This window comes from Podarcis cretensis, assembly GCF_951804945.1.
Source record: "Podarcis cretensis genome assembly, chromosome: 4".
Taxonomy (NCBI): domain Eukaryota; kingdom Metazoa; phylum Chordata; class Lepidosauria; order Squamata; family Lacertidae; genus Podarcis; species Podarcis cretensis.
The window spans coordinates 50224609-50241325 of NC_137173.1; the positions used below are offsets into that span (position 1 = coordinate 50224609).

The following is a 16717-nucleotide window of genomic DNA, read 5'->3' on the forward strand; positions in this document are numbered from 1 at the left end:
ATTGGAAGACACAAGAATTACCCACACTGGAAGAATGGCAAACGAAAGTGATTGACTTTATGGGAATGGCGGAAATGACTGGCAGAATCCGTGACCAAGAGAAAGAGACGGTGGAAGAAGATTGGAAGAAATTTAAAGTATATCTTAAGAACTGTTGTAAAATTGATGAGTGCTAAAATGTCAAAGGAAAGGAAAAGATAGAATTATAGCTGTATTTGGTTGATGAATTAGGAGAAAAAATTGAAAAAGAAAATAAGTTATTATTTAATTGGAACGAAGGGTTGTTGAAAAAATTTAAAATAAGGATGCAGAGAGGGGGAGGTAAGGGGAAGTCTGAGAAAGAAGGTTTATGAAAAGAGGATCTGAAATTATACTTGTTTACATGTTTTTGTATGTCTATGTGTGTATGTTATTTTGTTTTAAATCTATGTTGGAAAATTAATAAAAATTATATTAAAAAAAACAAAGAAATCTCTACAGCATCTTGTATAGCGTTGGGTTGACTGAAGAGAAAGCAAGAACACACTTTTACAATATGTCCTCTCTTTTTTTGCAGATGCTCCAGTCTTTGTTTCAAATCAGACAACATATTATTCCTGGGAAGGAAATCCCATCAATATAAGTTGTGATGTTCTATCTAATCCATCAGCATCTATTCAATGGAGACAAGGAAAACTAGTTTTACCTGTAAGAAACTCAACTCATCTAAAGACACACAGTGCTGGAAGCAAACTGATACTAGAGGTAAGACCTTGAACCTGTGTTAGTAACTTAAATACTGTTTTTAAAAAATCATAATATCTTTGCTTCTACAATTGTGACTAAGATTATTTTCTGATGAGGGATTCTTCACCCTTCCCTTTTACATTCCCTTTTTGGCTGTGGCCCTGGCCTGTTGGAACAATCTCCCATAAGAGAGCAGGGCCCTGCGGGATTTGGCATCTTTCTTTTATTATTAATAATAATAATTTGATATGGTTTGTTATTCTATACTTGAATTTGTCAATTTTTTCCTAGTGTTGTGTGTTTGTGTGTGTGTGTGTGTGTGTGTGTAAGCAATCCTATATACACTTATCCCAAGCACCAATGAACTCAAAAGGACTTCAGAATAAACAGGCATAGGATTGATCCTCTCCAAGTGCAGTTCCAGTGTTATTGTCGCAGAGGACTCAGACAAGATTCAATACAGCCCTCCTTCCTCACCTGTCTTGTGCATACCAGCAAGGTTTATGCAGCTGAGCCTCTAAACTTGGTGAAATTATGCTCTAGAGCAGGGTTTCTTTCCAACATTATTGCCCAGCATGGTACCCTCCAACTCCCATCAGCCCCAACCAGCATGGTCCGTGGTGAGGGATGATAGGAGTTGCAGTCCAACAGCATCCATGGGGCACAACATTGGCTACCTCAAATTAAAAGTAACTTGTACAGTGGACAGAAGGACAACTGGGCCTCCTATTTCTTGCAGTTGCCCTGTGTACATGACAAGTAGGTGAAGGGAGATGGGACAGATCAGATTTTAGCAAGTAAGCTATGTGACATCCTTTACAGCTAGACTCTGTGCTTGCTGTTGGCAGTATCAAGTCCCCAGAATGGAGGCTCCTTCTCAAACCTTGTACAGTATTGATGTTAACCACAGAATCTTAGTATTGTAGAGCTTAAAAGGGACCCCATGGGACATCTAGTACAACTCCCTGCAATGCAGGAATATCAACTAAACATCCATGACAGATGACCATCCAATGGCAGTGGATATTTATGCTTAACCATTTCCAGTTGCTAGATGGATATGTAACCAGATTAACAATTATTATTATTATTATTATTATTATTATTATTATTATTATTTCTTTTTTTGGGGGGTAAAAACTAGATAATAATAAATTCCTTAAATATTATATTGTTTTGTTTTTACATGCAGACTGATACACATTTGTATTTCTCTATTTCCCCCCTCCCCTGTTGTGACCCTAAAGTTTGCTCCTACATCTGACAATGATTTTGGACGGTACAACTGCACAGCTACCAATAGAATAGGAACACGATATCAAGAATATATATTAGCTTTAGCTGGTAAGTAAAAATATTTGTTGTTTTTTATATATTATTTCAACAAACTTTCTGAATGGAGATACTTTCTGAATGGAGATATAGCTTGTACTGAGTTTAATTTAGGCTATGTGCGCTGTTGTTTGAAAGTGTGTGTGCATGCATAAATTTGTGTTTTTTTAAAAAAATATTTTTATATATGCATTTGTTTAAACTATTTTTTTGTATATATATTACATATTGTAAACTGCTTCAGGGTAGCTCATGAGAAGCAATACTTTAATGAAAAATGGATAAATAATGTACTTAAGAATGTATAAGCCTACTTAATGTGTAGAAGTAAAAATCTCAATATAGCTTATGAATAGTGGAAACATATAATTTTTAAACCATAACAACACTGGATCATATAATTGGCCCTAAAATCTGATTGGCGAAGTGTTTCTTGAGAGCATACAATGATTAAGCTAGAGACACTTGCCTGAATAAATGAAATTATTAAGCTTTTTGAACAGTGTGTGTGATTTAGAGTTAGGCAGAGAGAAGAGAATAAGAGCAAGCCTTACAGGCCTCTGTGGGATGTGAAGAGGAAAAAGAGGGGATATCACTGAAGGCCTTCTTCTTTATAACTTATTTCAAATACTTATTTGTTTATTTTTCTACATATATGCCCTGCTCTTTTGGCAATGAGAAAGCAAAATGGTTAGCAACAATAGGCATAATAAAAATTTCTGTTCCCACCCTCAAAAACATCAATATGACAATAACTGCTACTGTCCAGGCTCCCACCCCAAAATATGCAAATAAGGGCTCTTACTTGTAAGCAAGAAATATATATTTATTCAGGCAAATTATGGTAAAGGCTCAGCAGCAGACACAAGAGTTCAGGAGTTCAAGAGCAAGGCAAAAAGCTGAGAACTAGGTGGAAGCAACAGAAATGTCTCAAGAAGTTTCTACTCTCTGCCCACTAAGATGAGTTATGACATGTTCACTCGTCTCACAGGAATGTTCAGATTGCAAGTGTGTGCTACAACAGGGTGGGTGGGTCAGCTCCAGTCTCCAGACATGGCATCTGGTTCTAGGTGACATCCCTGTTCCCTGTTTCCAAGCAACAGACGTTGGGGTGGAAAGGTGAGATTCCCTTTTCCTCTGACAGGTTCCCAGCACTCAGGCTCCCTCTGTTTCTCCTCCTCCTCCTCCTGCATCAGAGCCTGCCAACCCAAGCTCAGCATTTCACAGTAAAGTTTTATATACATAGTACAATAATGGTTACACATGGTTAAACCAGAAATTCTCAAACTGTAGTAGTGAGGGCCCTTAACGCTGCAATCCTAAGCATGTTTACTCACCATCAGTAATTCAGTGGCCTCAGTGGGCCTTCACCTTAGCGTGATTAGGATTGCATTGCCAACCACATTGGTTTCTCACAAAATCTTGTTAATGGAGGAAGAGGGCAAATGGTGCAGGATGAGTGAGATGCACAACCCACTATTGCAGCCTATAAAGAAATATTCTAGCCTGCTTTTGACATACTTATTTTAGCCACATTTTACACCACAGCACATAAATCTAGGTGTCTTCTGGTGTAGACTAGGCATGACTGGAATGATAGTAATTTACACCAGTGAAGAATGTGGATCAAAGACACAAATCTCATTACAAAGCCAGATAGTTGCAAGGTGGTGATTATGTACGTAGCTTTCTCTCTGACTTCATTTGCTCTAATTGTTCTGCAATTCTTAAAGGTTGATTATGCTGGCTAAATGTCACTGTGTCTCCTTCATAAGCAATTAACATTTCTTTTATAAGTTTTATGAGAACAGCCCTTAATACATTCTTTAAAAGAGAAGTTTACAAGACAAAGAGTTGGGGGATTTTGCTGCAGAACATTGTTGTCTGAAGAAATAATGGGTTATGCAGCTCAATAAATTTACTCAAAGCAAAGAAAAACTGTTTGCCAAGCAAATATTTCACAAGCACTGCACCCCCTAGAAATGTATATTTATACCTGTTAATATAACAGTTTTGTGTTAAGGGGAAGGATGGCAGTTTTAAGAATACATTAGCATCTTTCAGCCATGGCATGTGATTTGTTTAACATTTATTCTGTACTACAGCAATTCTTTGGAAATATTTTAAGCCCTGTATTTGAAAACCCCCATTTTGTTAAGGCCACTATAAAGGCCAGTGAAGAAAAAAATCAGCAACCTTATTTCACTTTCCTGATGTATATTGTTAAGGTTTATGATTTAATGAACCAGAATGCTGAAAAAAGTTGCAGGGGGAAATATATATTTGGTACATTATTCCTATCCAGTTCAATTGAATAGCAACATTAAAAACCAGCATCAAACAAATAAATGACATAGACTCTGGTCACTTTTATGGTCCCTGGAAAGGCAGTTCAGTGTCCTTCCAGTGACTGGGCTAAGGAAAGAACCAACTGCTGTTACTTCTCCATCATCAGTTACCTAATGGCTGAGAAAACACAACAGGGTGTGTGTTGAAGAATGTTTTGAATCCTGCTTATCCAACGTTCTTCCTCCCTCCCCAAGCTGGCTTAATTATTTTGCGCTCCCAATGGGAAGAAAAATCCATGGGGTGGAGAACTACAGAAGGAAGAAGGAAAAAGGAGGAGAATAAAGAGAATGCAAAAAGGAGGAGAAAGAGAAGCCACCCCGCTGTCCTGGCAGCATGAGTCCAGCAGGGCTTTGGATTGCTCTGTTGGTCATCAAGCTCATCTTGCAATAAAAATGTTTTTATAAGCCATCTAAATACACAAGAGAAGAAGTCCTTTCTGATCTTGAGGCTTGGGTTGTTTCATGTGGGCAAAGCAAGTCATTACAGTGGCTTTGTCCCAGGCTGTTTTGGACTCTAAAGGTTAATTAACAGCAAGTAAAACTGAGTCAGGAGATGAATTACTTGTTTCTTTAACAATGCAGTTTAAGAATAACCTATTGCAATCATCTGTAGCATCTGGTCACATGAGGTGGTGAACTTTACTGCACCCTAATATTTGACTCTTTTATATGTGGCATATATATAATATACCTTTTTCATTCAGATTTGCATATAACCTTTGCATTTAACCTTTTCTTTAAAAACAAAACAAAACTGACAAGGCATCGTTGGCTCAGGTATAAGCTGGCACTTGATGCAAGAGAAGTCTGATGTGTGCAGAGCTTTGTCAGGTTGGAACCACCAACCATGTACAGATCCATTGAAATGAATTCGCCATCCATCCATATCTAGGATGGTTAGAGTTGGCATGGAATTAGATGGGGAATTGTGCTCCCAGTACATTTCTGAGCACAATTCAATGTGTTGGTGCTGACCTTTAAAGCCCTAAACAGCCTTGATCCTGTATTCCCGAAGGAGTGTCTCCACCCCCATCATCCAGCTCGGACACTGAGGTCCAGGGCTGAGGGCCTTCTGGCGGTTCCCTCGCTGCAGGAAGTGAGGTTACAGGGAACCAGGCGGAGGGCCTTCTCGGTAGTGGCGCCTGCCCTGTGGAATGCCCTCCCAGCAGATGTCAAGGCAATAAACAACTATTTTACTTTTAAAAGACAACTAAAGGCAGCCCTGTTTAGGGAAGTTTTTAATGTCTGATGCTGTATTGTTTTTAATATTCAGTTGGAAGCCGCCCAGAGTGGCTGGGGAAACCCAGCCAGATGGTCAGGGTATAAATTTTATGTTTCTGCATTGTGGTTTTGACATTTTAAGACGCATCAGTACACATTTTATAATATGTTCTTCTCAAGATGCTGAACACTGTATTATGTTTTTATTGATAAGGAATATAATTTCTGGTTACTTATCTCTTACATTTCCCTAGATGTACCATCCAGTCCACATGGAGTAAAAATTATAGAGATCTCACAGACGATTGCAAAAGTCTCTTTTAATAAACCAGATTCACATGGGGGCGTCCCAATCCATCATTATCAAGTGGATGTCAAAGAAGTCTCTTCGGAAACATGGAAAGTCGTTCTTTCCCATGGAGTTCAGAGTGAGTCTGCAACGGGAAAAATGGGGATTATTCATAATATGAGTATAAAAGGAAAATACTTGTTAAATGCTCATTTCTGTCCATGGTATTACGTGGAAGAGCACATTCTCTAATGGGGAACTAACATGTTTTAGATAATGAACACATATAGTCATCTTTAAATAGTTGTGGTAATTTTAGTGTGTAATAAAGTTTAAAAATTAAACCACTAAGATGTACTATGCTGTCGTCAAGCAAGATGTTCTTCATAGCAGAGTTATTCCAGCCCCTGACTATCAGGTTGACTTTTCTCAAGCATTTTCAGATCTACAAAATCCTAAGGTATGGTGACTAAAACACATTATTCAGCATATAGCCACACTATTTTCAGTTTCTTTCCTAGCAGAATTTTCCTTTCACAACTACCACACACTAGGATGACAGCTTCATTATGACCCCAATATATATTTTCTGGTTAGTCATTGCCAATTCACACCCCATAAGAGTATATGTGATTTTTTTTTTGGGGGGGGGTGCCACACTTAACACTTGCATACCTGAAGTTGCATTACCTGGACAAGAAAATGACAGAAGGAAAGTCAAGTGAACACAAATACAAATGTACTCTCCAAGTGGATATACATTTTATGGAATTTTATATAAAGAAACATATCAAGCACACTTTAAAATTCATGAGCCAAGAGAAATATTGGCCCAGCTTTCCTATGGCGTTTGTTTGTTTTTTATATTAAGTACTCCACCTAAACATTAGGAAGAACTTCCTGACAGTAAGAGCTGTTCGACAGTGGAATTTGCTGCCAAGGAGTGTGGTGGAGTCTCCTTCTTTGGAGGTCTTTAAGCAGAGGCTTGACAACCATATGTCAGGAGTGCTCTGATGGTGTTTCCTGCTTGGCAGGGGGTTGGACTCGATGGCCCTTGTGGTCTCTTCCAACTCTATGATTCTATGATTCTACTCTAGCAGCATAATTCTACATGTGAGAGTTTAATGTGGTTTGTTACTGAGTAAATGGGTGCAGGATTACATGATTAGATTATTAATAAAATTGGTGGTAGTTTTGGGTATGTTTGTGTGGCTATACATATTTAGGTAAGGTCCAGACAATCTGAAGGACTGTATCTCCCTGTATTAGCCGGTCTGTGTTTTGAGATAGCTAAAGACATTGGAAGAATTATAATGCCTGTAATGTTTTTATTAGTGGCCACGAAAATTATTTAGGCAAAGCATGGGAAATTAATATCTATACCTGCAAAGAAAAAAATGACTGGGGAAAGCCATTTATTAACATAATTAATGCTATAAATTAATGCAAGAATTCAAAACTTTTATAATTGCTGGATAAAAATTGGGTAATATTAGAAGTATAACACTGCACAAATATTTGTATTTGTATAGTATGCATTATTTGATAACTGGCATATCTGTTACATTTCAAAATTCTTTTTGTTATTGAAAACATTTTTAATACTAAAAATAAAGGTAACTCTACATGCATAGTGGATACTTGCATAGAATTTTACACTCCCAGTTTCTTGATTAAATCAGACTATAGGCTCACACCATATATTCAAGTAGTTTGGAGACAGTTCACTCGAATAGCATTTGAGGTTGTTCAGCGTAATAAGTTGTTTATTACACAAGCCACAATGTGTGTGTTTTATCAATATCTCAGTTTAGTGTGTCCCTCAAACATACTATTTTCTTATAATATGCTGTATTTGTGTGGTGCTACATTTTGACTTTATTTTATTACAGCATAGGAACTTTAAATGGAATCTGAAAGACTGAGAATTAGTGGTGTCAGAAATGATACACATATCCTAAAAGAACTAGTAAAATGAAGAAATTAACAATATGATTTCTAATACTTATGTGATGGCAGCAACGTTCATTGTAATGAATAATCTCACTTTCTCTACCCAGAGGCTGAACTTCTGAAAACAGATGTAAAATTTTAAGCTTTCTACTTGTTACACATCTATTTATATAGCATGCATTTAATTATAACTGCAGTACTTCACAGACTGTTTTGGAACTGGTCCTTCATATGATAACATTCTTTCTTTTCTTTTCTTTTCTTTTACTGGACCAAACAAAGCTGCTGAATAAAATAACACAGGGCATAGAACATACTAATTAAAACCCATTCATACAAAGTCCATCATACATAGTGTTTAGTAGCTTCAGAATGAACAATGTTTTGTTCTATTTTCTGGCTCTTATGGAACTAAATGTGTAAAGTATTGGTTGGTGAATTTAATTGGGTTGAAGAAATGCCACTGAACAATGGGGAGAAAATGTGCAGATATAACAAAAATGAACAATTTAACATTTTATTAAGGATCCTGCCACCATATTCCATGGCCTGTGGTTGACAACATTTCGAGGTTTGAGTGGGTTGGATCCAGCCTTTATCTTCTGTGGACTCCAAGACTTATTTTGTCTTTGAGGGCCAGACTATTCTGGAAGACCCTCTGGAATAGTATTGGAAGTAGTACTAGCAGATAGATATAGGAGAGGGGGAGTGGGCCACAGTCACATTTGGCCAGCAGAAGTGTTCCCTGAGAACAGAGGTGTACCTGGCAAAGGTGTGCCCATGGCTAGCAGCTGTATCCCCCCCATGGCTTGAGCAGCAGAGCAGCAACCCAGGGTGAATGCAGATGGGGTCCTAGCCACTCCTAACAAGGGTGGAGACGTATGATTTTATACCAGTACCAAGGGTGCAGGCCATCTTGATCAACCCATAGGTACGCTCCTGCCTGAGAACTCTGCTCAGAAGATATTATAGTGGGGAGGAGCAAATGCCAAATTGAACCCATTTAATTTACTTATTTTGGTTTTCATATTTCTCTAGCAAAATAGCTCTGCTATTGTATCTTGTGTATATTACAATCAAACTCTGGGATGTCTGTCCATTATGGTAGGGTTGCCATCTGTCTGTCTTTCCCAGACCTGCCCTCTTTTTCCAGCTTAAATTGTCTGCCCGGGCAGGTTTTTAAAATCAGGCAAAACATCGGGAGTGGGGAGAGTTTGGGAGTTGAAGTCCGTAGTGGTGGTGAGTGAACGTGCTAGAAGAGTACTACTCCTGTGTGAGTGTGTGTGTTTGGCTCAAGGGTCGTTTCCATAATCCTTGCTTGCCTGCCTGTGAGAGGGAGAGTCCAGTGTGTTTGTATGTGTGCATATGTGGTGCAGCTGGGGAAGAGGGAGTTTTGCTGTTAGACATTCTGCTTGGCTTCCTGCAGGTGGGTGGGTGGGTGGGTGGGTGTGACTGTGTTTCCCCTTTAAAGGGGACCAAGTGTTGCTATTAAAGAATCCTGCAGGGCTTCCTGGGGTGAGCTCAAGGGTGTGTGACTGCCCGTGGATGATTCTGTGTTGGTATGCTGCAAGTGGTAGCCCTGGGTTTCAACTTAATCCTGTTTGCTGTTACCAGCAGTGTGCAGGTGTTTGGGATAAGCGGGTGTGAATATTAGTTTTTCTAACTGGGCACGAGTGTGAGGATGAGTGAGCTCCATCTGGTACATTGCTGTTTCATTTCAGAGAAACTTAACATTTTTTTTGATAAGTAAATGTGAAGCTCCCCTTATTTGTTTCTGCAACCTCCTAAGGTTTCAAATTGATTTAAAAGAAAGTATAATGCAATACTTAATTATCATATATGTCTTAACCTTTAGCATACAAATTGTTTATTATGAAAGTGCAACTTGGCATTTCAGCTATTTTGTGACATTTATAATGTGATTCTTGACTCACAATTTATGAATTGAGTTGTTACTTGAGTATTGCAAACTGAGGTAATTGGGTTAGTGAGACAGTTCCTGCATGAAAATTAATATGGTGTTTTTAAAGAAAAGGGAAGGGGAGAAAAGATGGCGTGCTTCAAAATTTTTTTTTTTTTACTTGCTAGAAGAACTACACATCCATACACAATTTAGTTGAAGTGTTTTTGTGGGATTTATTTTTTTAAAAAAACCAACAACAATCATACAATAATATTATTTTATTTCCCTGAAACACGTGATAAGGCTTTGACCCTATCAAAAGTTTTCTTTAAAAAGTCACATCTCACATAGTAGACATTACCTGACTTGTTTTGTGCTGAAAATTGTCATCATCTCTCTCCCCCCCCCCCCCATGCTATCTATGGAACATTATAACTTATACTTTTATTCTGTTGATTAAAATATATTTCTATATTGCATTCAGGCTTGCAGTTTTCCAGTACAACCACACTCTCCTTCAGTATACAACACTGACTGAGATAGTGCCAAGGTGTAATTGTTTGAACATGTGCTCATGGGATTTTCCTTAGATGTGTTGAGTTCCCTCATCCTGCAGTATACTTGTGATCACAAATCTAGTGGAACATAGATAGTTACATGCTCACTGTTATGTATTTTTATCATTTGGTCACTAATAACACCAAAGCTGATTGCACTATCATAGCAGCATTCTTGTGTAAAGCAGAAAACAAATTTGCCTATTGGCAAAGAACTTAATATTCCCGCTTAAATACAAAAATATATTGGTCTAACTTCTCAGTATAAAATTAGTAAAATGCTTTTGAAGTAACTGAAGCAGCAATGTAACAAAATGCTATATCCTATTTCATGTGTGTGTTTCTAAGCAAAGTTTTTCTTCTTCTTTTTTAGCAACCGTTATTCTCAGCAACCTGGAACCTAATACAACATATGAAATGAAGGTTGCTGCTGTAAATGGAAAAGGGCAAGGAGAATATAGCAAAATTGAGATATTTCAAACATTGCCAGTTCGTAAGTAATCTCCTTACTCTTTAATGAATTATATTTGTTGAAAAATCAAGTTTAGGTGATACTTTGAATGCTTATTTGCTGCTGATTCTTTCACCCATTCTACCAATTTCCTCCTTCTGCTTCTCAGCAGCATTTACAGCACTTGCAGAAAACAACACTTCCCCCCTCTGTGTTGGCCAGCCCACCAAGATGTTCCATGCCTCCCCTTCCTCCAAACATCTGTTTTTAAAGGGAGACTTTTCTTTCCAGTGGGTCATCACACCCACTGCTATCCCTGGAAACCTCCATTTCCCCAGACTCCAAGGATCTTCTTTTGATGTGTTGATGACTGGTCATCAGCATCATTGTACTCCTTAACTAATTCCCCCAGGCGATATCCTGGACTGGAAAAGAAGCTTAGCCTGCCATTTTGCACTGTTAAAAAAGGTAAAGGTAAAGGACCCCTGACCGTTAAGTCCAGCCGCGAATGACTCTGGGGTTGCGGTGCTCATCTCACTTTACTGGTCAAGGGATTGGACGTTTGTCCACAGACAGTTTTTCTGGGTCATGTGGCCAGCATGACTAAGCCACTTCTGGTGAAACCAGAGCAGTGCACAGAAATGCCATTGACCTTCCCACCGGAGCAGTGCCTATTTATCTACTTGCACTTTGACGTGCTTTCGAACTGCTAGGTTGGCAGGAGCTGGGACCTAGCAACAGGAGCTCACCCCGTCATGGGGATTCAAACCGCCAACCTTCCGATCGGCAAGCCCCAGGCTCAGTGGTTTAGACCACAGTGCCACCCACATCCCTTTGCACTGTTAGCTCACCTTAATTCTCAGCACACTGATTAAACCCCAGCACCCAGGAATCTAGAGGGTATTGGGCACCCAGAAACCTGTAACAGTATATTAAATGTGTTTTACGTCCATGGTGTGTGCACCATGCACCCATACCATCTATGAGTTATGTTTTGCTATATCCTGTGTTGAACTTCTGGTACACTGGGATACATAGCAGGAAAATAGTTTCATTCTGGGATACACATAAAGTAAACAAAACTCTCTTTACCACTTCTTCCAAATATACACAATATATCCATTACAGGTACATACCATTCACGTAACTAATGGGTATCTGCTGAAACCTAAGTTCTCTAAAGACTTTTCCAAGCAGTGGGAAAGTAATATTCCATAAATAAAATGAAATTCAATTACCTTTTCTATTGCAGCATACCAGTGAGGAGAGCAATTTTTATTAATCATTTCCTTTTCCTATGAACATATGGAGATTTCTAATCTGTTCACATAGTTCAGATAGGGGACCATGGGGAGTGGGGCACAAATGCTTTTGGTTGGAAGCACATGAGAGAACAAAAGGAACAGCAACATGGTTTCCTAATTTACATCTCTCTCCTCTTAAGGCATTAAGAGTACAATTGGCTTAGCTGTGCAACAGCTTGTACAAGCAAGCTGTCCCTTTTTCCACTGCTTCAATTTCCTCAACCTGTCCTGCAACAGAAAATATATGGTTGCTTTCTAGTCTGTGTTTTTGTAATAAATTGCATAAACAGAGCTTGGTAACTCACAGGTCAGAGATTTTAGAAGGAGAGCATTGTGTGATTTGCTGTATGGTGCGTAGATAATGCTAATGCAGCCATAGCCATGAGTCAGCCAGGAGTGGCGAGACAGATCCTGCACTGGTTTACCTCCTTACACATGGAATTTTACCCATGTAAGATTCAGGAGTCGGGACGTGGGTGGCGCTGTGGGTAAAACCTCAGCGCCTAGGACTTGCCAATCGCATGGTCGGCGGTTCGAATCCCCGCGGCGGACAGCGCTGGCTCCCGGCCTATAGAGTGAGATGAGCACACAACCCTAGAGTCTGGCAAGACTGGCCCGTACGGGCAGGGGTACCTTTACCTTTTAAGATTCAGGAATGGATTGTACCCTGGGTTGTCTTTTTGTAACCCAGTCAATCTTTGGAAAGATATGTTGTTAAAGTTATATTTTTCAAACAAAATATAACACAATGTTTTCATTAATTGTAAATACTCCCTTATGTGAAATTACTGTTTCAGTGATATCTGTAAGTGGTGCTTAAGATCAGCTTCCCAATAAAATTATGCATTTTCTTCATTTGATTGAGATCAACTCACATCTGTAAAATAACATGAGAGCAACCTAAAAATACACATATAAATAAAATACAACAATTACATCATAGAATTATTGCATATCTCTTTTCATCTTGTATTTTAGGTGAGCCAAGCCCTCCAGCTATTCATGGACAACCAGGCAGTGGGAAAAGCTTTAAACTTAGCATAACAAAGCAAGATGATGGAGGAGCACCTATTTTGGAATATATTGTAAAATACAGAAGTGTAAGTATTTTATTAATCTCTAGAATATGCTTATGTTATGATTTTTTTTTTTTGAACTTTTAAAATAAAGCTACAAGCACACAAAATCTTTCCCCAGACTGTTTTTGCTAAAGTTGCCGCAAGGTTCTTTTTTATTCTTGTTGCAGCAAATTTATAAAACTTCCCCCCTAGAATATGTTTTGACAGCAAGAACCTCAGACTTCCATTGCAGATTTCACATTGGGGCAGTTACTAGTGTGTTGAAAGGATGTGTATGCTGCAATCCTATGCACACTTTAAAACACACACACATTTTTTATTGGTTGTTAAACAAATACAAATACAACAACCATTAAACATTTATCCAGCAGTACATCTAATGGTGTTTGTTTTATCCATTTACTCTAGACATAAACTTACACATATAACATTTAAACATATCACTTAGCATACTCTCTCCACTGAGAATATTGAGTTGTTGGTCTAGCAAGGTCATTAAAATAGTTAAAGTAATGGGTCCACGTTTCTTGGAAAGTGTCTCTTTTCTTGATGTCTTTAATTGCCGTCCTGTGTCTAGCGCAGGCATAGGCAAACTCGGCACTCCAGATGTTTTGGGACTACAACTCTCATCATCCCTAGCTAACAGGACCAGTGGTCAGGGATGATGGGAGCTGTAGTCCCAAAACATCTTGAGGGCTGAGTTTGCCTATGCCTGGTCTAGTCAGACACTCCCATATTGCTATATGCAATGCATTATTTCCCCATATGTTCAGGGGTATTTCTGTCTGGTTCTTCCATTGTTGAGCTATCACGAAGTGTGCTGCAGGCAGTAAGAAGCCTACTAGTTCTCTATGGTGCAGGGTGGAGTCTAACTCTATGTCCAAATAGAGTTAAGGCAGGATTTGGAGAAATGGGTTGGCTTGTAATTGCAGCTATAATGGAAAATGCTCAATTCGAAAAGTTTTAAACATGGGAGCATTTCCATAAAACATGAATAAATGAACTAAGATGGAGGATATCTTGTAGGCCATGTAGTACAACCCTTGCTTGATGGTGTTTTCCTGTGGTATTCAAATGATTTTGATAATGTATTTTCCAGCTTTTTTACAGTGAAAAGTATGTTTTAATTGTGGTTGACCTTGATTGATGTTCTTTCTGTTCTAATAAATTCATTTGAATTTCTTTCTTACAGATACATATGTTATATAAGGGTGGATTAATCTGTAATTTTCAGTTTATCTCAGTTTCCAATCTTAAATTCAGTGTTCCACATTTCTGCAGGAAGTTGTGATTTATTCATGTATTTAAAAACCTTCATGAAAAGTTGTGATTTTCTCTTAATATACACATTTTTTGTATGCAGTTTCAATGGATAAGCACATTTTTGTGCAGCTTTTCCTATTATGATGCATTTTTGTATCTTACATTTTCTAATATATGCACTTCATGCACACTTTATCCAACACATGTGCTTTGTATACATTATTTGGTTGGAGGTAAAGGTAAAGGACCCCACTCAAAGGTGACTGTGGGGTTCAGCACTTGTCTCGCTTCAGGCCAAGAGTGCCAGTATTGGTCCACAGTTAGCTTTCCAGGTCATGTGCCTAGCATGACTAAACCACTTCTGGTGCAATGGAACACCGTGATGGAAGCGAGAGCACACAGAAACACCATTCATCTTTCTGCAGTACCTATTTATCTACTTGCATTGATTTACTTTAAAACTGCTAGGTTGGCAGAAGCTGGGACAGAGCAACAGGAGCTCACCCCATTGCCAACCTTCCGATCAGCAAGCCCAAGAGGCTCAGTGGTTTAGACCACAGTGCCACCCACTTCCTAAGACAGGCATGGCCAAACTTGGCCCTCCAGCTGTTTTGGGACTACAGTTCCCTTCATCCCTGACAACTGGTCCTATTGGCTAGGGATGATGGGAGTTGTAGTCCCAAAACAGCTGGAGGGCCAAGTTTGGCCATGCCTGTCCTAGGACAAACACAGGCTCCCTTGGCCTAAAGCAAGATGAGCACTTCACCCCATATTCACCTTTGACTGGTCTTAACTGTCCAGGGGTCCTTTACCTTTACTTATTTGGTTGGAGAACATCACAAAATTCAGGGAAGTCCTGGTTTTGAAGGATGGCTGTGTTTTGGTTCACATACTTGTTTGTGAAGTGTGATTAAGGTAATTTCTCATTAATACAGGTGCAAAATCAAATTTCTTTCCCATCCCTAATAGATATAAGTAAGTGTAGGAAGTATAAGACTTTTCTTCTCACTGCTTCCTGCTGCTACCTATAGGCAACTAGATCAAGAAAAGGCTTAACTGCCTTTTATGAAGCAGAGACCCTGAGGAGCTCCAGTCTGCTTCTGTTTTCTGACTTTTCTGACAGTTATAACTGTTTCCCAGATATCTCTCTCTCTCTCTCTCTCTCTCTCTCTCTCTCACACACACACACACACACACACACACACATACCCAGTATACACATACCCATACCTATACCCTGTTTAAATGAATGGAGTGCAGAATTGTTTTGCTTTATGCTCCTAAAGATCTAACAGCTATATAACAGAAGTAGCAAATAATATTCTTTCATCCAATATAACACTACTTTAGAAAGAAGCTATTGCTTTAAATGCTTTGTTGAGATTAATGCTGTGCCATAGTGGTAGTTTACTACAGAGGAAATAACTGTTACTACTTTCCCCAAGCCTTTCTGTACTTTATATTTCCTCAGAGTGTTGTACCAGTGAACTCTAGATTATAGGGATGGGCAAGAATTTGTTTGTTTAATTATTACATTCATTTTTGTTACTAAAACCTCATATGTTTTGTTATTCATTAGTTCTTCTCATTATTATTTCATTTGTTTCCAACTGTTTTCATTGGAAGACCAGCTGCTATTGTATTATCTGTATCTTCTGCTTTTTCCATCTATTTGGAATGAAACAAGAAATTAGACTTGCCAAATTTCAGACAGATATGAGAAAGGGTTCCTGTTTTGTAGGCAACCTCAAAAGCCAGCCACCCACAGTCTAAAAATGGGAAGGAGAACTTGTTTTGCACAAGGAGAAAGATGAACCTCTGTGCATGGATTGAAAGGCTTGGAGATGCAGACCAAAAGGTTGCCCAATATAGTGTGAAATCCTCCCCCATCCCTTCTCCGGTTAGGGCTGCTGCTTCTCCTCCAACCCTCACTTCCAAGTAAGGTAGCTTCCAGAAAAGGAGGCTTTCCAGGGCTATACCAGAAACATGCAGTATGGAGGGGCAGTGCTGAGCTCTCCCAACAGCAAAGTCATTGCAGAGTTGCTACCACTTATAGAAGGTGCAGGGTGCATCAGTGCAGCCAATCCAAAACTCCTACAAGTACATCCACAGAGCCTAGCCAAACCCTATGTAACTCCTACACTGTCTCAGCAAGTAGCAGTAACTCTAGTGTCTGAAAGGGGACAGCACAAACACCACTTCTCCATACCAGCAGCTCCTGGTGGGTTGCTTTTTATATGCTTAATAGGAAAGTACAGTCATATATTAGATGACTGATGTTGTAGTTTGGG

At 38.9% G+C, this 16717-nt stretch overlaps 1 protein-coding gene across 3 annotated transcripts in view; it reads left to right on the forward strand.

Annotated features, from left to right (window-relative positions):
* Nucleotides 1-16717, forward strand: part of NCAM2 (neural cell adhesion molecule 2) — a 202996-nt gene that overhangs the window by 142547 nt on the left and 43732 nt on the right. For all 3 annotated transcript variants that reach the window (XM_079972038.1, XM_079972039.1, XM_079972037.1), the window contains exons 10-14: nt 557-744; nt 1974-2070; nt 5882-6055; nt 10703-10822; nt 13063-13184. In XM_079972038.1, coding sequence (XP_079828164.1) covers nt 557-744; nt 1974-2070; nt 5882-6055; nt 10703-10822; nt 13063-13184 — 701 coding nt within the window. The remainder of the gene's footprint in view (nt 1-556; nt 745-1973; nt 2071-5881; nt 6056-10702; nt 10823-13062; nt 13185-16717) is intronic.